The sequence below is a fragment of the mitochondrial genome of Capricornis sumatraensis (assembly GCF_032405125.1).
Source record: "Capricornis sumatraensis mitochondrion, complete genome".
In the NCBI taxonomy this organism is placed as follows: Eukaryota; Metazoa; Chordata; class Mammalia; order Artiodactyla; family Bovidae; genus Capricornis; species Capricornis sumatraensis.
In genome coordinates, this window is record NC_020629.1 from 1 (window position 1) to 16441 (window position 16441).

The window sequence follows — 16441 nt, forward strand, 5'->3', positions numbered from 1 at the left end:
GTTAATGTAGCTTAAAATTAAAGCAAGGCACTGAAAATGCCTAGATGAGTACACTAACTCCATAAACACATAGGTTTGGTCCCAGCCTTCCTGTTAACTTTCAATAGACTTACACATGCAAGTATCCACGCCCCGGTGAGTAACGCCCTCCAAATCAATCGGACTAAGAGGAGCAGGTATCAAGCACACACCCCGTAGCTCACAACGCCTCGCACAACCACACCCCCACGGGAGACAGCAGTGACAAAAATTAAGCCATAAACGAAAGTTTGACTAAGCCATATTGACTAGGGTTGGTAAATCTCGTGCCAGCCACCGCGGTCATACGATTAACCCAAGCTAACAGGAACACGGCGTAAAACGTGTTAAAGCACCACATCAAATAGAGTTAAATTTTAATTAAACTGTAAAAAGCCATCATTACAACAAAAATAAACGACGAAAGTAACCCTATAACAGCTGACACACTATAGCTAAGACCCAAACTGGGATTAGATACCCCACTATGCTTAGCCCTAAACATAAATAATTGTAAAAACAAAATTATTCGCCAGAGTACTACCGGCAACAGCCCAAAACTCAAAGGACTTGGCGGTGCTTTATATCCATCTAGAGGAGCCTGTTCTATAATCGATAAACCCCGATAAACCTCACCAATCCTTGCTAATTCAGTCTATATACCGCCATCTTCAGCAAACCCTAAAAAGGAATAAAAGTAAGCTTAATCATATCACATAAAGACGTTAGGTCAAGGTGTAACCTATGGAATGGGAAGAAATGGGCTACATTTTCTATATCTAGAAAATTCATATACGAAAGCCATTATGAAACTAATGACCAAAGGAGGATTTAGCAGTAAACTAAGAACAGAGTGCTTAGTTGAACCAGGCCATGAAGCACGCACACACCGCCCGTCACCCTCCTCAAATAAATACGATGCACTCAAACCTATTCGCCACGCACCAGCCCTATGAGAGGAGACAAGTCGTAACAAGGTAAGCATACTGGAAAGTGTGCTTGGACAAATCAAGATATAGCTTAACTAAAGCACCTAGTTTACACCTAGAAGATTTCACATATTATGAATATCTTGAACTATATCTAGCCCAAACTCCACCCCAGACCAAACAACCAAAACAAACTAAAGCAAAACATTTACCCTAGCTAAAAGTATAGGAGATAGAAATTTTAACACGGCGCTATAGAGAAAGTACCGTAAGGGAACGATGAAAGAAAAAAATCAAAGTACAAAAAAGCAAAGATTAACCCTTGTACCTTTTGCATAATGAGTTAACGAGCAAAAACTTAACAAAACGAATTTTAGCTAAGTACCCCGAAACCAGACGAGCTACTCACGAACAGTTTATTTAGAACCAACTCATCTATGTGGCAAAATAGTGAGAAGATTTATGAGTAGAGGTGACACGCCCAACGAGCCTGGTGATAGCTGGTTGTCCAGGAAATGAATCTTAGTTCAGCTTTAAAGATACCAAAAATATAAACAAATTTACTGTATCTTTAAAAGTTAGTCTAAAAAGGTACAGCCTTTTAGAAACGGATACAACCTTGACTAGAGAGTAAGATCTAACAATACCATAGTAGGCCTAAAAGCAGCCACCAATTAAGAAAGCGTTAAAGCTCAACAACAAAAGTAATGTTAATCCCAAAAATAAACAACCAACTCCTAGCCCTAATACTGGACCATTCTATTACCAAATAGAAGCAATAATGTTAATATGAGTAACAAGAAATATTTTCTCCTCGCACAAGTTTAAGTCAGTACCTGATAATACCCTGACTGTTAACAGTAAATAAAAATAACCCAATGATAAATAATTTATTAATTGTACTGTTAACCCGACACAGGAGTGCGCCCAGGAAAGATTAAAAGAAGTAAAAGGAACTCGGCAAACACAAACTCCGCCTGTTTACCAAAAACATCACCTCTAGCATCCCTAGTATTAGAGGCACTGCCTGCCCAGTGACTAGACGTTAAACGGCCGCGGTATCCTGACCGTGCAAAGGTAGCATAATCATTTGTTCTCTAAATAAGGACTTGTATGAATGGCAACACGAGAGTTTTACTGTCTCTTATTTCCAATCAGTGAAATTGACCTCCCCGTGAAGAGGCGGGGATATATTAACAAGACGAGAAGACCCTATGGAGCTTTAACTAACTAGCCCAAAGAAAACATTCTCAACCGTCAGGGGATAATCATACTCTTTATGGGCTAGCAGTTTTGGTTGGGGCGACCTCGGAGAACAAAAAATCCTCCGAACGATTTTAAAGACTAGACCTACAAGTCAAACCAAATTATCGCTTATTGATCCAAAAATTTGATCAACGGAACAAGTTACCCTAGGGATAACAGCGCAATCCTATTCAAGAGTCCATATCGACAATAGGGTTTACGACCTCGATGTTGGATCAGGACACCCCGATGGTGCAACCGCTATCAAAGGTTCGTTTGTTCAACGATTAAAGTCCTACGTGATCTGAGTTCAGACCGGAGTAATCCAGGTCGGTTTCTATCTGTTGTGTATTTCTCCCAGTACGAAAGGACAAGAGAAATAAGGCCAACTTCAATAAAGCGCCTTAAACCAATTAATGACCTTATCTCAATTAATTCTACAAACAAAACCTGCCCTAGAAAAGGGCTTAGTTAAGGTGGCAGAGCCCGGTAATTGCGTAAAACTTAAACCTTTATACTCAGAGATTCAAATTCTCTCCTTAACAAAATGCTTATAATTAACATTCTAATACTTATTATTCCCATTCTCCTAGCTGTAGCCTTCCTCACCCTAGTCGAACGAAAAGTCCTAGGCTATATGCAACTCCGAAAAGGCCCAAATATTGTAGGACCATATGGCCTCCTTCAACCTATCGCCGATGCAATTAAACTTTTCATCAAAGAACCCCTACGACCCGCCACATCCTCAATCTCAATATTTATCCTAGCACCCATCCTGGCCCTAAGTCTAGCCCTAACCATATGAATCCCCCTACCCATACCTCACCCTCTCATCAACATAAACTTAGGAGTCCTCTTCATATTAGCAATATCAAGCTTAGCCGTATATTCAATCCTCTGATCAGGCTGAGCCTCCAACTCAAAATATGCCCTCATCGGAGCCTTACGAGCAGTAGCACAAACAATTTCATACGAAGTAACACTGGCTATTATTCTACTGTCAATTTTACTAATAAACGGATCCTTTACCCTTTCCACATTAATTATTACACAAGAACAAGTATGACTAATCTTCCCAGCATGACCCCTAGCAATAATATGATTCATCTCAACACTAGCAGAGACAAACCGAGCACCATTTGACCTCACCGAAGGAGAATCTGAACTAGTATCAGGCTTTAACGTAGAGTATGCCGCAGGACCATTTGCCTTATTCTTCATAGCAGAGTATGCAAATATCATCATAATAAATATTTTCACAACAACTCTTTTCCTAGGAGCATTTCACAACCCATACTTACCAGAACTCTACACAATTAACTTCACCATTAAATCCCTACTACTTACAACCACTTTCCTATGAATCCGAGCATCCTACCCCCGATTCCGCTATGACCAACTAATACACTTATTATGAAAGAACTTCCTACCACTAACACTAGCCCTATGCATATGACACGTATCACTACCCATCCTCCTATCAAGCATCCCCCCACAAACATAAGAAATATGTCTGACAAAAGAATTACTTTGATAGAGTAAATAATAGAGGTTTAAGCCCTCTTATTTCTAGAACTATAGGAATCGAACCTACTCCTAAGAACCCAAAACTCTTCGTGCTCCCAAATACACCAAATTCTAATAGTAAGGTCAGCTAATTAAGCTATCGGGCCCATACCCCGAAAATGTTGGTTTATATCCTTCCCGTACTAATAAACCCAATCATCTTTATTATTATTCTATCAACCGTCATACTTGGAACTATTATTGTTATGATCAGCTCCCACTGACTACTCATCTGAATTGGATTTGAAATAAATATACTTGCCATCATTCCTATTATAATAAAAAAACACAGTCCACGAGCCACAGAAGCATCAACCAAATATTTCCTAACTCAATCAACAGCTTCAATACTATTAATAATAGCTGTTATCATTAACTTAATATTCTCAGGCCAATGAACTGTAATAAAACTATTCAACCCAACAGCCTCTATACTTATAACTATAGCCCTCACTATAAAACTAGGAATAGCTCCATTCCATTTCTGAGTTCCAGAAGTAACACAAGGTATCCCCTTATCCTCAGGCCTAATCCTACTAACATGACAAAAACTAGCACCCATATCAGTACTGTACCAAATTCTCCCATCCATTAACCTAAACTTAATCTTAACCCTATCAATTCTATCCATTATAATTGGAGGCTGAGGAGGACTAAACCAAACCCAACTACGAAAAATCATAGCCTATTCATCAATTGCCCACATAGGCTGAATAATAGCAATCTTACTATATAATCCAACAATAACACTACTAAACCTAGTTATCTACATCATCATAACCTCCACTATATTTATACTATTCATAGCCAACTCAACCACAACTACCCTATCACTATCACACACATGAAACAAAGCACCCATTATAACAGTTCTAACCCTCGTCACCCTCATATCAATAGGAGGACTCCCTCCACTATCCGGATTTATACCAAAATGAATAATTATCCAAGAAATAACAAAAAACAATAATATCATTTTACCCACCTTCATAGCAATCACAGCACTACTAAATCTATATTTCTACATACGACTTACATACTCTACCGCACTCACAATATTCCCTTCTACAAACAACATAAAAATAAAATGACAATTCTCAACTACAAAACGAATAATCCTCTTACCAACAATAACCGTACTATCCACTATACTACTACCACTTACACCAATCCTCTCAACCTTAAATTAGGAATTTAGGTTAAACAGACCAAGAGCCTTCAAAGCCCTAAGCAAGTATAATTTACTTAATTCCTGATAAGGACTGCAAGATCATATCTTACATCAATTGAATGCAAATCAACCACTTTAATTAAGCTAAATCCTCACTAGATTGGTGGGCTCTACCCCCACGAAATTTTAGTTAACAGCTAAACACCCTAAACAACTGGCTTCAATCTACTTCTCCCGCCGCGAAAAAAAAAAGGCGGGAGAAGCCCCGGCAGAATTGAAGCTGCTTCTTTGAATTTGCAATTCAATATGTTTTATTCACTACAGGACCTGGTAAAAAGAGGAATTAAACCTCCGTTCTTAGATTTACAGTCTATTGCTTTACTCAGCCATTTTACCTATGTTCATCAACCGCTGATTATTTTCAACTAACCATAAAGATATTGGCACTCTTTACCTCCTATTTGGTGCCTGAGCTGGCATAGTAGGAACTGCCCTAAGCCTGCTAATTCGCGCTGAACTAGGCCAACCCGGAACTCTACTTGGAGATGACCAAATCTACAATGTAGTCGTAACCGCACACGCATTCGTAATAATCTTTTTCATAGTAATACCTATTATAATTGGAGGCTTTGGCAACTGACTAGTTCCCTTAATAATTGGAGCCCCCGATATAGCATTCCCCCGAATAAACAACATAAGTTTTTGACTCCTCCCCCCTTCCTTTCTATTACTCCTGGCATCCTCTATGGTTGAAGCCGGAGCAGGAACAGGTTGAACCGTATACCCCCCTCTAGCAGGCAATTTAGCTCATGCAGGAGCCTCAGTAGACCTAACCATTTTCTCTCTACACCTGGCTGGTGTCTCCTCAATTTTAGGAGCCATTAATTTTATTACAACTATTATCAACATAAAACCTCCCGCAATATCACAATATCAAACTCCCCTATTCGTGTGATCCGTACTAATTACTGCCGTGCTACTCCTACTCTCACTCCCTGTACTAGCAGCTGGCATTACAATACTGTTGACAGACCGAAACCTAAACACAACCTTCTTTGACCCGGCAGGAGGAGGGGACCCTATTTTATACCAACACCTATTTTGATTCTTTGGACACCCTGAAGTATATATTCTCATTTTACCTGGGTTTGGGATAATCTCCCACATTGTAACCTACTATTCAGGAAAAAAAGAACCATTTGGGTATATAGGAATAGTATGAGCCATAATATCAATCGGATTCTTGGGGTTTATTGTATGAGCCCATCACATATTTACAGTCGGAATAGACGTCGATACACGAGCCTACTTCACATCAGCTACCATAATTATTGCGATTCCAACCGGAGTGAAAGTCTTTAGCTGATTAGCAACGCTCCACGGAGGCAATATCAAGTGATCCCCCGCTATAATATGAGCCCTGGGCTTTATTTTCCTTTTTACAGTTGGAGGCCTAACTGGAATTGTCCTAGCTAACTCCTCCCTCGACATCGTCCTCCATGACACATATTATGTAGTCGCACATTTCCACTACGTGCTATCAATGGGGGCTGTATTCGCTATCATGGGAGGGTTCGTACACTGATTCCCCTTATTCTCAGGCTACACTCTTAACGATACATGAGCCAAAATCCACTTTGCAATTATATTTGTAGGCGTTAACATAACTTTCTTCCCACAGCATTTCCTAGGACTATCCGGTATGCCACGACGATACTCCGATTACCCAGACGCATATACAATATGAAATACCATCTCATCTATAGGCTCATTTATTTCACTAACAGCAGTAATACTAATAGTTTTCATCATCTGAGAAGCATTCGCATCTAAACGAGAAGTCCTAGCTGTAGACCTTACCACAACGAATTTAGAGTGATTAAACGGATGCCCTCCACCGTATCACACATTTGAAGAACCTACATATGTTAACCTAAAATAAGAAAGGAAGGAATCGAACCCCCTGAAATTGGTTTCAAGCCAACACCATAGCCATTATGTCTCTCTCAATAAACGAGATGTTAGTAAAACATTACATAACCTTGTCAAGATTAAATTACAGGTGAAAATCCCGTACATCTCATATGGCATATCCCATACAGCTAGGCTTTCAAGATGCAACATCACCCATCATGGAAGAACTGCTACATTTTCATGACCACACACTAATAATCGTTTTCCTGATTAGCTCATTGGTTCTTTACATCATTGCACTAATACTAACAACAAAATTAACCCATGTCAGCACCATAGACGCACAAGAAGTAGAGACAATCTGAACCATCATGCCTGCCATTATTCTAATCACAATTGCTCTGCCATCTCTACGGATCCTGTACATAATAGACGAAATCAACAACCCATCTCTCACAGTAAAAACCATAGGACATCAATGGTACTGAAGCTATGAGTATACCGACTATGAAGACCTAACCTTTGACTCCTACATGATTCCAACATCAGAATTAAAACCAGGAGAACTCCGACTACTGGAGGTAGACAACCGAGTTGTATTGCCTATAGAAATAACAATTCGAATGTTAATCTCCTCTGAGGATGTTCTCCACTCATGAGCAGTACCTTCCCTAGGACTAAAAACAGACGCAATTCCGGGTCGTTTAAATCAAACAACTCTCATATCAACTCGTCCAGGCCTATTCTATGGTCAATGCTCAGAAATCTGCGGATCAAATCACAGTTTCATACCAATTGTTCTCGAACTAGTCCCACTAAAGTATTTCGAAAAATGATCTGCATCAATACTATAAAATCATCAAGAAGCTATGCAGCGTTAACCTTTTAAGTTAAAGACTGAGAGCATAATCCTCTCCTTGATGGCATGCCACAACTGGATACATCAACGTGACTCACGATAATCCTATCAATATTTCTAACTCTTTTCATTATTTTCCAATTAAAAATCTCAAAGCACAATTTCTACTATAACCCGGAATTAACAACAAAAACACCAAAGCAAAGCAACCCTTGAGAAACGACATGAACGAAAATTTATTTGCCTCTTTCGTTACCCCTATAGTACTAGGCCTTCCCCTTGTTACCCTTATTGTTTTATTCCCTAGCTTTCTATTCCCCACATCAAACCGACTAATTAATAACCGCCTCATCTCCCTCCAACAATGAGCACTTCAACTCATCTCAAAACAAATAATAAATATTCACAACACCAAAGGACAAACATGAACATTAATACTAATATCCCTAATCTTATTTATTGGGTCTACAAATTTATTAGGCCTATTACCCCACTCATTTACACCAACAACACAATTATCAATAAACCTAGGCATGGCTATTCCCCTGTGAGCAGGAGCCGTAATTACAGGCTTTCGCAACAAAACTAAAACATCACTTGCTCATTTTCTACCACAAGGGACACCAACCCCACTAATCCCAATGCTAGTAATCATCGAAACCATTAGCCTTTTCATCCAACCAATAGCCCTTGCCGTACGATTAACAGCCAATATCACAGCTGGACACTTATTAATACACTTAATTGGAGGAGCCACTCTTGCATTAATAAACATCAGCACCACAGCAGCATCCATTACATTCATCATCCTAATTCTACTAACAATTCTAGAGTTCGCAGTAGCTATAATTCAAGCCTACGTATTTACCCTTCTAGTTAGCTTATACCTGCATGATAACACATAATGACACACCAAACCCATGCTTACCACATAGTAAACCCAAGCCCCTGACCCCTCACAGGAGCACTATCCGCCCTCCTGATAACATCCGGCCTCACCATATGATTTCACTTTAACTCAATAATTCTACTGACCCTAGGTCTAACAACAAACATACTTACAATGTACCAATGATGACGAGACGTTATCCGAGAAAGTACCTTCCAAGGCCACCACACCCCAACTGTCCAAAAAGGCCTTCGCTACGGAATAATCCTCTTCATTATCTCTGAAGTCCTATTCTTTACCGGGTTCTTCTGAGCCTTTTACCACTCAAGCCTTGCTCCCACACCCGAACTAGGCGGCTGCTGACCCCCGACAGGTATCCACCCGCTTAACCCCCTAGAAGTCCCACTACTCAACACCTCCGTTCTTCTAGCCTCAGGAGTCTCTATTACTTGAGCCCACCATAGCCTAATAGAAGGAAACCGCAACCACATGTTACAAGCCCTGTTTATCACCATTACACTAGGCGTATATTTTACACTTCTACAAGCCTCAGAATATTATGAGGCACCCTTTACCATCTCAGACGGAGTTTACGGCTCAACCTTCTTTGTAGCTACAGGATTCCATGGCCTCCACGTCATTATTGGATCCACTTTCCTAATTGTTTGTTTCTTCCGCCAACTAAAATTTCACTTCACCTCTAGCCATCATTTCGGTTTTGAGGCCGCTGCCTGATACTGACACTTCGTAGACGTAGTGTGGCTTTTCCTCTACATCTCCATCTACTGATGAGGTTCATATTCTTTTAGTATCAACCAGTACAACTGACTTCCAATCAGTTAGTTTCGGTTCAGCCCGAAAAAGAATAATAAACCTTATAATTACTCTTCTAACTAACTTTATACTAGCCACATTGCTCGTAACTATTGCATTCTGACTCCCCCAACTGAACGTATACTCAGAAAAAACAAGCCCATATGAATGCGGATTTGACCCCATAGGATCCGCTCGCCTCCCTTTCTCCATAAAATTTTTCCTAGTGGCTATCACATTTCTCCTCTTCGACCTAGAAATCGCATTACTTCTTCCACTACCCTGAGCCTCACAAACAACTAATTTAAGCACTATACTCACTATAGCCCTCCTCCTAATCCTCCTATTAGCCGCAAGCCTGGCCTACGAATGAACCCAAAAAGGACTAGAATGAACCGAATATGGTATTTAGTTTAAAACAAAATAAATGATTTCGACTCATTAGATTATGATTTAACTCATAACTACCAAATGTCCCTCGTATACATAAATATTATGATAGCATTTGCAATATCTCTCATAGGACTACTAATATACCGATCCCATCTGATATCCTCTCTCCTATGCCTAGAAGGAATAATATTGTCTCTATTTGTTATAGCCACCCTAACAATCCTAAATTCACACTTCACCTTAGCCAGTATAATACCCATTATCTTACTGGTTTTCGCAGCCTGTGAAGCAGCACTAGGCCTATCTTTGCTAGTAATGGTATCAAACACATACGGTACCGACTATGTACAAAATCTTAACTTACTACAATGCTAAAATATATCATCCCCACAATAATACTCATACCCCTAACCTGACTATCAAAAAATAGCACAATCTGAATTAATCCCACACTTCACAGTCTGTTAATTAGCTTTACAAGCCTACTCCTCATAAATCAATTCGGTGATAACAGTCTTAACTTCTCATTAACTTTCTTCTCCGACTCACTATCTACTCCACTGCTAATTCTAACTATATGACTTCTTCCCCTAATACTTATAGCAAGTCAACACCACCTATCAAAAGAAAGCCTAGCTCGGAAAAAACTATTTATCTCAATACTAATTCTACTGCAGCTTCTTCTAATTATGACATTTACTGCAACAGAACTAATTTTCTTCTATATCCTATTTGAGGCAACGCTAATCCCTACACTTATTATTATCACCCGATGAGGAAACCAAGCAGACCGCCTAAATGCCGGCCTCTACTTCCTGTTTTATACACTAGCAGGATCCCTGCCCTTACTAGTCGCACTAATTCACATTCAAAATACAATTGGATCCTTAAATTTCCTAATCCTTCAATACTGAGTACAACCAATACCTAACTCCTGATCCAACACTTTCATATGACTAGCATGTATAATAGCCTTTATAGTAAAAATACCACTATATGGACTTCACCTATGACTACCTAAGGCCCATGTAGAAGCCCCCATTGCAGGCTCCATAGTTCTTGCGGCAATTCTACTAAAACTAGGAGGATATGGCATGCTACGAATTACACTACTCCTAAACCCAATAACTGACTTCATATCATATCCATTCATTATATTATCATTATGAGGCATAATCATAACCAGCTCAATCTGCCTTCGCCAAACGGACCTAAAATCACTCATTGCATACTCTTCTGTTAGCCACATAGCACTTGTTATCGTAGCTATCCTCATTCAAACACCCTGAAGCTACATAGGAGCCACCGCCCTGATAATCGCCCATGGTCTCACATCCTCCATACTCTTCTGCCTAGCAAACTCCAACTACGAACGAATCCACAGCCGTACAATAATCTTAGCTCGTGGCCTACAAACACTCCTCCCACTAATAGCTACCTGATGACTCTTAGCAAGCCTAACTAACCTAGCTCTACCCCCCACAATCAACCTAATTGGAGAGCTATTCGTGATAATATCAACCTTCTCATGATCTAACATCACAATTATCCTAATAGGACTTAACATGGTAATTACTGCTTTATATTCCCTCTACATACTAATCACAACACAACGAGGCAAATACACACACCACATTAATAACATCTCACCCTCCTTCACACGAGAAAACGCACTCATAGCATTACATATATTACCACTACTACTTCTATCCCTAAACCCAAAAGTAATCCTAGGCCCCCTATACTGTAAATATAGTTTAAAAAAACATTAGACTGTGAATCTAATAATAGAAGCCTACAACCTTCTTATTTACCGAAAAAGTATGCAAGAACTGCTAATTCTATGCCCCCATGTCTAACAACATGGCTTTTTCAAACTTTTAAAGGATAGTAGTTATCCATTGGTCTTAGGAACCAAAAAATTGGTGCAACTCCAAATAAAAGTAATTAACCTATTATCTTCCTTCACATTAACAACCTCAATCCTACTGATTACTCCTATCATAGCAACTAGTCTCAACACCTATAAGTCCTCCAACTACCCTCTCTACGTAAAAACAACCGTCTCATATGCCTTCATCACCAGCATAATTCCTACAATAATATTTATCCACACAGGACAAGAAACAGTCATCTCAAACTGACACTGACTAACTATTCAAACCCTCAAACTATCTCTCAGCTTCAAAATAGACTACTTCTCAATAATATTTGTCCCAGTAGCACTATTCGTCACATGATCCATCATAGAATTCTCAATATGGTATATACACTCAGACCCCAAAATCAACCAATTTTTTAAATACCTACTCCTATTTCTTATCACAATACTCATCCTCGTCACTGCAAACAACCTCTTCCAACTATTTATCGGCTGAGAAGGAGTAGGAATTATATCATTTTTACTAATCGGATGATGATATGGACGAGCAGACGCAAACACGGCAGCCCTACAAGCAATTTTATACAACCGCATTGGCGACATCGGATTTATCCTAGCAATAGCATGGTTCCTAACTAACCTTAATACCTGAGATCTTCAGCAGATCTTTATACTAAAACCAGACAACTCAAATCTACCCCTAATAGGCCTAACACTAGCAGCAACCGGAAAATCCGCACAATTTGGCCTACATCCATGACTACCATCCGCAATAGAAGGCCCAACTCCCGTCTCAGCATTACTTCACTCAAGCACAATAGTAGTAGCAGGCATTTTCTTACTAATCCGCTTCTACCCATTAACAGAAAATAACAAACTTGCCCAATCTATTATATTATGCCTAGGAGCTATCACCACATTATTCACAGCAATATGCGCCCTTACCCAAAATGATATTAAAAAAATCGTCGCCTTCTCCACATCCAGTCAACTTGGTCTTATAATAGTAACAATCGGGATTAATCAACCCTATCTAGCATTTCTTCACATCTGCACCCACGCCTTTTTCAAAGCCATATTATTTATATGCTCCGGTTCCATCATCCATAGCCTAAATGACGAACAAGACATCCGAAAAATAGGAGGCCTATTCAAAACAATGCCATTCACCACAACAGCCCTTATTATTGGCAGCTTAGCACTAACAGGAATACCTTTCCTCACCGGATTCTATTCCAAAGACCTAATCATTGAATCTGCCAATACGTCATATACCAACGCCTGAGCCCTCTTAATAACACTCATCGCCACCTCCTTCACAGCCATCTACAGCACCCGCATTATCTTTTTTACACTCCTAGGACAACCCCGATTCCCAACTCTCATCACTATTAATGAAAACAACCCACTCCTAATCAACTCAATTAAACGATTACTGATCGGAAGTCTTTTCGCAGGATTCATTATCTCCAACAACATCCCCCCAACAACAATCCCTCAAATAACTATACCCTACTATCTAAAAATAACTGCCCTAGCAATTACAGCCCTAGGATTTATTCTAGCACTAGAAATCAGCAACATAACCCATACCTTAAAATTTAGCTACCCATCAAACATCTTCAAATTCTCTAATCTATTAGGATATTACCCCGCAATCATACACCGCTTGGCCCCCTACACAAATCTAACAATAAGCCAAAAATCAGCGTCCTCCCTACTAGACCTTATTTGGCTAGAAACCATCCTACCAAAAACCATTTCAACAACTCAAATAAAAATATCCACTATGGTAACAAACCAAAAAGGCCTAATTAAACTATATTTCCTCTCTTTCCTAATTACAATCCTCACTAGCATAATTCTATTTAATTTCCACGAGTAACCTCCATAATTACTACAACACCAATCAATAAAGATCAACCAGTAACAATAACCAATCAAGTACCATAACTGTATAAAGCAGCAATCCCCATAGCCTCCTCACTAAAAAACCCAGAATCCCCTGTATCATAAATAACCCAATCCCCTATTCCATTAAACTTAAACACAATCTCCACCTCTTTATCCTTCAATACGTAATAAACCATAAAAAATTCCATTAACAAGCCAGTAATAAATGCCCCTAAAACAACCTTACTAGAAACTCAAACTTCAGGATACTGCTCAGTAGCCATAGCAGTTGTATAACCAAAAACCACCATTATACCCCCCAAATAAATTAAAAAAACCATTAAACCTAAAAAAGACCCACCAAAATTTAACACAATACCACATCCAACTCCACCACTCACAATTAACCCAAGCCCCCCATAAATAGGTGAAGGCTTTGAAGAAAACCCCACAAAGCCCAGCACAAAAATAATACTTAAAATAAATACAATATATGTTATCATTATTCTCACATGGAATCTAACCATGACCAATGATATGAAAAACCATCGTTGTTATTCAACTACAAGAACACTAATGACCAATATTCGAAAAACTCACCCACTAATAAAAATTGTAAATAACGCATTTATTGACCTCCCAACCCCATCAAACATCTCATCATGATGAAACTTCGGCTCCCTCCTAGGCATCTGCCTAATTCTACAAATCCTAACAGGCCTATTCCTAGCAATACACTACACATCCGATACAACGACAGCATTTTCTTCTGTAACACACATTTGCCGAGACGTAAACTATGGCTGAATTATCCGATATATACACGCAAACGGAGCATCAATATTCTTTATCTGCCTATTCATACACGTAGGACGAGGCCTATACTACGGATCGTACACTTTCTTAGAAACATGAAACATCGGAGTAATTCTCCTACTCACAACGATAGCCACAGCATTCATAGGCTATGTCCTACCATGAGGACAAATATCATTCTGAGGGGCTACAGTTATTACCAACCTCCTCTCAGCAATCCCATACATTGGCACAAACCTAGTCGAATGAATCTGAGGCGGATTCTCCGTAGACAAAGCCACCCTCACCCGATTTTTCGCCTTCCATTTCATCCTCCCATTTATCATCATAGCTCTCACCATAGTACACCTACTTTTCCTCCACGAAACAGGATCCAACAACCCCACAGGAATCCCATCAGACACAGACAAAATCCCATTCCACCCCTACTACACAATCAAAGATATCCTAGGCGCCATACTATTAATCCTCACCCTCATGCTGCTAGTACTGTTCACACCCGACCTACTCGGAGACCCAGACAACTACACTCCAGCAAACCCACTCAATACACCCCCTCACATCAAACCCGAATGATACTTCCTATTTGCATACGCAATCCTACGATCAATTCCCAACAAACTAGGCGGAGTCCTAGCCCTAGTCCTCTCAATTCTGATCCTAGCACTCGTGCCTTTCCTCCACACATCCAAACAACGAAGTATAATATTCCGACCAATCAGCCAATGTCTATTCTGAGTCCTAGCAGCAGACTTACTAACACTCACATGAATTGGAGGACAGCCAGTCGAACACCCCTATATTATCATTGGACAACTAGCATCCATCATATACTTCCTCATCATCCTAGTACTTATACCAGTAGCTAGCACCATCGAAAACAACCTCCTAAAATGAAGACAAGTCTTTGTAGTACAATCAGTATACTGGCCTTGTAAACCAGAGAAGGAGAACAACCAACCTCCCTAAGACTTCAAGGAAGAAGCTTTAGCTTCACTATCAACACCCAAAGCTGAAGTTCTATTTAAACTACTCCCTGAATCACTGTTAATAGCACTTATCAATATACCCCCAGAAATATTAAGAGCCTCCCCAGTATTAAATTCACCAAAATTTCTAACAACACAACACTAACTTCCCACTCTACATCAATAACACGCACTCACAAACACAGTATAATGTACAATGATTACGCATGTACGTAGTACATGATTTTAATCTACTTGGACGGTGCATAAATGTCAACGTAACATAATATGTATATAGTGCATTAAATGATTTTCCCCATGCGTATAAGCATGTACATAAATATTAATGTAATAAGGACATAATATGTATTAAGTACATTAAATGACTTTCCTCATGCATATAAGCAAGTACAATCAAGCTTGATCATCGTACATGAGACATTTTAGTGCTTATTTGTGCATAGCACATTGAAGTCAAATCCGTCCTTGCCAACATGCGTATCCCTTCCACTAGATCACGAGCTTAACGACCATGCCGCGTGAAACCAGCAACCCGCTGGGCAGGGATCCCTCTTCTCGCTCCGGGCCCATTAATTGTGGGGGTAGCTATTTAATGAACTTTATCAGACATCTGGTTCTTTCTTCAGGGCCATCTCACCTAAAACCGCCCACACTTTCCTCTTAAATAAGACATCTCGATGGACTAATGACTAATCAGCCCATGCTCACACATAACTGTGCTGTCATGCATTTGGTATTTTTTAATTTTCGGGGATGCTTGGACTCAGCTATGGCCGTCAAAGGCCCCGACCCGGAGCATAAATTGTAGCTGGACTTAACTGCACCTTGAGCATCCCCATAATGGTAGGCATGGGCATAGTAATTAATGGTCACAGGACATATTATTATATCATGCATTCCCGTACATCTCTGCTTATTTCCCCCCCTTCCCCCTTTAATATTCACCTCTATTCTTAACACACTCATCCCTAGATATAAATCTAAATTTATTCCTTCCCCAATACTCAAATCGGCACTCTAACCAAAGCAAACATATAGGCGCCTGGGTCTCCCCATAGACCATA

The 16441-nt window shown here is 39.7% G+C and overlaps 13 protein-coding genes and 24 non-coding genes across 37 annotated transcripts, besides 2 other annotated features; 28 read left to right on the forward strand and 9 right to left on the reverse strand. All coding sequences in view use genetic code 2, as the record gives it.

Moving 5' to 3' along the window:
* Positions 1–68, forward strand: J280_mgt01. The gene has a single exon. It is a non-coding gene; the product is annotated as a tRNA-Phe (tRNA).
* On the forward strand, positions 69–1027 carry J280_mgr02. Its single transcript has one exon. It is a non-coding gene; the product is annotated as a s-rRNA (ribosomal RNA).
* On the forward strand, positions 1028–1094 carry J280_mgt02. The gene has a single exon. It is a non-coding gene; the product is annotated as a tRNA-Val (tRNA).
* J280_mgr01 lies at positions 1095–2662 on the forward strand. Its single transcript has one exon. It is a non-coding gene; the product is annotated as a l-rRNA (ribosomal RNA).
* Positions 2663–2737, forward strand: J280_mgt03. The gene has a single exon. It is a non-coding gene; the product is annotated as a tRNA-Leu (tRNA).
* Positions 2738–2739: 2 nt separating this feature from the next.
* Positions 2740–3695, forward strand: ND1 (NADH dehydrogenase subunit 1). The gene has a single exon. A coding segment is annotated over exon 1 (956 nt).
* On the forward strand, positions 3696–3764 carry J280_mgt04. The gene has a single exon. It is a non-coding gene; the product is annotated as a tRNA-Ile (tRNA).
* On the reverse strand, positions 3762–3833 carry J280_mgt05. The gene has a single exon. It is a non-coding gene; the product is annotated as a tRNA-Gln (tRNA).
* A 2-nt stretch (positions 3834–3835) lies between these two features.
* J280_mgt06 lies at positions 3836–3904 on the forward strand. Its single transcript has one exon. It is a non-coding gene; the product is annotated as a tRNA-Met (tRNA).
* ND2 (NADH dehydrogenase subunit 2) lies at positions 3905–4946 on the forward strand. Its single transcript has one exon. A coding segment is annotated over exon 1 (1042 nt).
* J280_mgt07 lies at positions 4947–5013 on the forward strand. Its single transcript has one exon. It is a non-coding gene; the product is annotated as a tRNA-Trp (tRNA).
* Position 5014: 1 nt separating this feature from the next.
* Positions 5015–5083, reverse strand: J280_mgt08. Its single transcript has one exon. It is a non-coding gene; the product is annotated as a tRNA-Ala (tRNA).
* A 1-nt stretch (position 5084) lies between these two features.
* On the reverse strand, positions 5085–5157 carry J280_mgt09. The gene has a single exon. It is a non-coding gene; the product is annotated as a tRNA-Asn (tRNA).
* Positions 5158–5189: an origin of replication (L-strand).
* J280_mgt10 lies at positions 5190–5257 on the reverse strand. Its single transcript has one exon. It is a non-coding gene; the product is annotated as a tRNA-Cys (tRNA).
* Positions 5258–5325, reverse strand: J280_mgt11. Its single transcript has one exon. It is a non-coding gene; the product is annotated as a tRNA-Tyr (tRNA).
* Position 5326: 1 nt separating this feature from the next.
* On the forward strand, positions 5327–6871 carry COX1 (cytochrome c oxidase subunit I). The gene has a single exon. It carries the CDS (start codon positions 5327–5329, stop codon positions 6869–6871), a length of 1545 nt encoding a protein of 514 aa, YP_007625135.1.
* Positions 6869–6939, reverse strand: J280_mgt12. Its single transcript has one exon. It is a non-coding gene; the product is annotated as a tRNA-Ser (tRNA).
* A 5-nt stretch (positions 6940–6944) lies between these two features.
* J280_mgt13 lies at positions 6945–7012 on the forward strand. The gene has a single exon. It is a non-coding gene; the product is annotated as a tRNA-Asp (tRNA).
* Position 7013: 1 nt separating this feature from the next.
* Positions 7014–7697, forward strand: COX2 (cytochrome c oxidase subunit II). The gene has a single exon. It carries the CDS (start codon positions 7014–7016, stop codon positions 7695–7697), a length of 684 nt encoding a protein of 227 aa, YP_007625136.1.
* Positions 7698–7700: 3 nt separating this feature from the next.
* Positions 7701–7767, forward strand: J280_mgt14. Its single transcript has one exon. It is a non-coding gene; the product is annotated as a tRNA-Lys (tRNA).
* A 1-nt stretch (position 7768) lies between these two features.
* On the forward strand, positions 7769–7966 carry ATP8 (ATP synthase F0 subunit 8). Its single transcript has one exon. The coding sequence runs from the start codon at positions 7769–7771 to the stop codon at positions 7964–7966; it is 198 nt and encodes a 65-aa protein (YP_007625137.1).
* Positions 7927–8607, forward strand: ATP6 (ATP synthase F0 subunit 6). Its single transcript has one exon. The coding sequence runs from the start codon at positions 7927–7929 to the stop codon at positions 8605–8607; it is 681 nt and encodes a 226-aa protein (YP_007625138.1).
* COX3 (cytochrome c oxidase subunit III) lies at positions 8607–9390 on the forward strand. Its single transcript has one exon. A coding segment is annotated over exon 1 (784 nt).
* On the forward strand, positions 9391–9459 carry J280_mgt15. Its single transcript has one exon. It is a non-coding gene; the product is annotated as a tRNA-Gly (tRNA).
* On the forward strand, positions 9460–9805 carry ND3 (NADH dehydrogenase subunit 3). The gene has a single exon. A coding segment is annotated over exon 1 (346 nt).
* On the forward strand, positions 9806–9875 carry J280_mgt16. Its single transcript has one exon. It is a non-coding gene; the product is annotated as a tRNA-Arg (tRNA).
* Positions 9876–10172, forward strand: ND4L (NADH dehydrogenase subunit 4L). The gene has a single exon. It carries the CDS (start codon positions 9876–9878, stop codon positions 10170–10172), a length of 297 nt encoding a protein of 98 aa, YP_007625141.1.
* Positions 10166–11543, forward strand: ND4 (NADH dehydrogenase subunit 4). Its single transcript has one exon. A coding segment is annotated over exon 1 (1378 nt).
* On the forward strand, positions 11544–11612 carry J280_mgt17. Its single transcript has one exon. It is a non-coding gene; the product is annotated as a tRNA-His (tRNA).
* On the forward strand, positions 11613–11672 carry J280_mgt18. The gene has a single exon. It is a non-coding gene; the product is annotated as a tRNA-Ser (tRNA).
* Position 11673: 1 nt separating this feature from the next.
* On the forward strand, positions 11674–11743 carry J280_mgt19. Its single transcript has one exon. It is a non-coding gene; the product is annotated as a tRNA-Leu (tRNA).
* Positions 11744–13564, forward strand: ND5 (NADH dehydrogenase subunit 5). The gene has a single exon. The coding sequence runs from the start codon at positions 11744–11746 to the stop codon at positions 13562–13564; it is 1821 nt and encodes a 606-aa protein (YP_007625143.1).
* ND6 (NADH dehydrogenase subunit 6) lies at positions 13548–14075 on the reverse strand. Its single transcript has one exon. The coding sequence runs from the start codon at positions 14073–14075 to the stop codon at positions 13548–13550; it is 528 nt and encodes a 175-aa protein (YP_007625144.1).
* Positions 14076–14144, reverse strand: J280_mgt20. The gene has a single exon. It is a non-coding gene; the product is annotated as a tRNA-Glu (tRNA).
* A 4-nt stretch (positions 14145–14148) lies between these two features.
* On the forward strand, positions 14149–15288 carry CYTB (cytochrome b). The gene has a single exon. It carries the CDS (start codon positions 14149–14151, stop codon positions 15286–15288), a length of 1140 nt encoding a protein of 379 aa, YP_007625145.1.
* Positions 15289–15291: 3 nt separating this feature from the next.
* J280_mgt21 lies at positions 15292–15362 on the forward strand. Its single transcript has one exon. It is a non-coding gene; the product is annotated as a tRNA-Thr (tRNA).
* On the reverse strand, positions 15362–15427 carry J280_mgt22. Its single transcript has one exon. It is a non-coding gene; the product is annotated as a tRNA-Pro (tRNA).
* Positions 15428–16258: a D loop (control region).
* Positions 16259–16441: the final 183 nt, after the last annotated feature.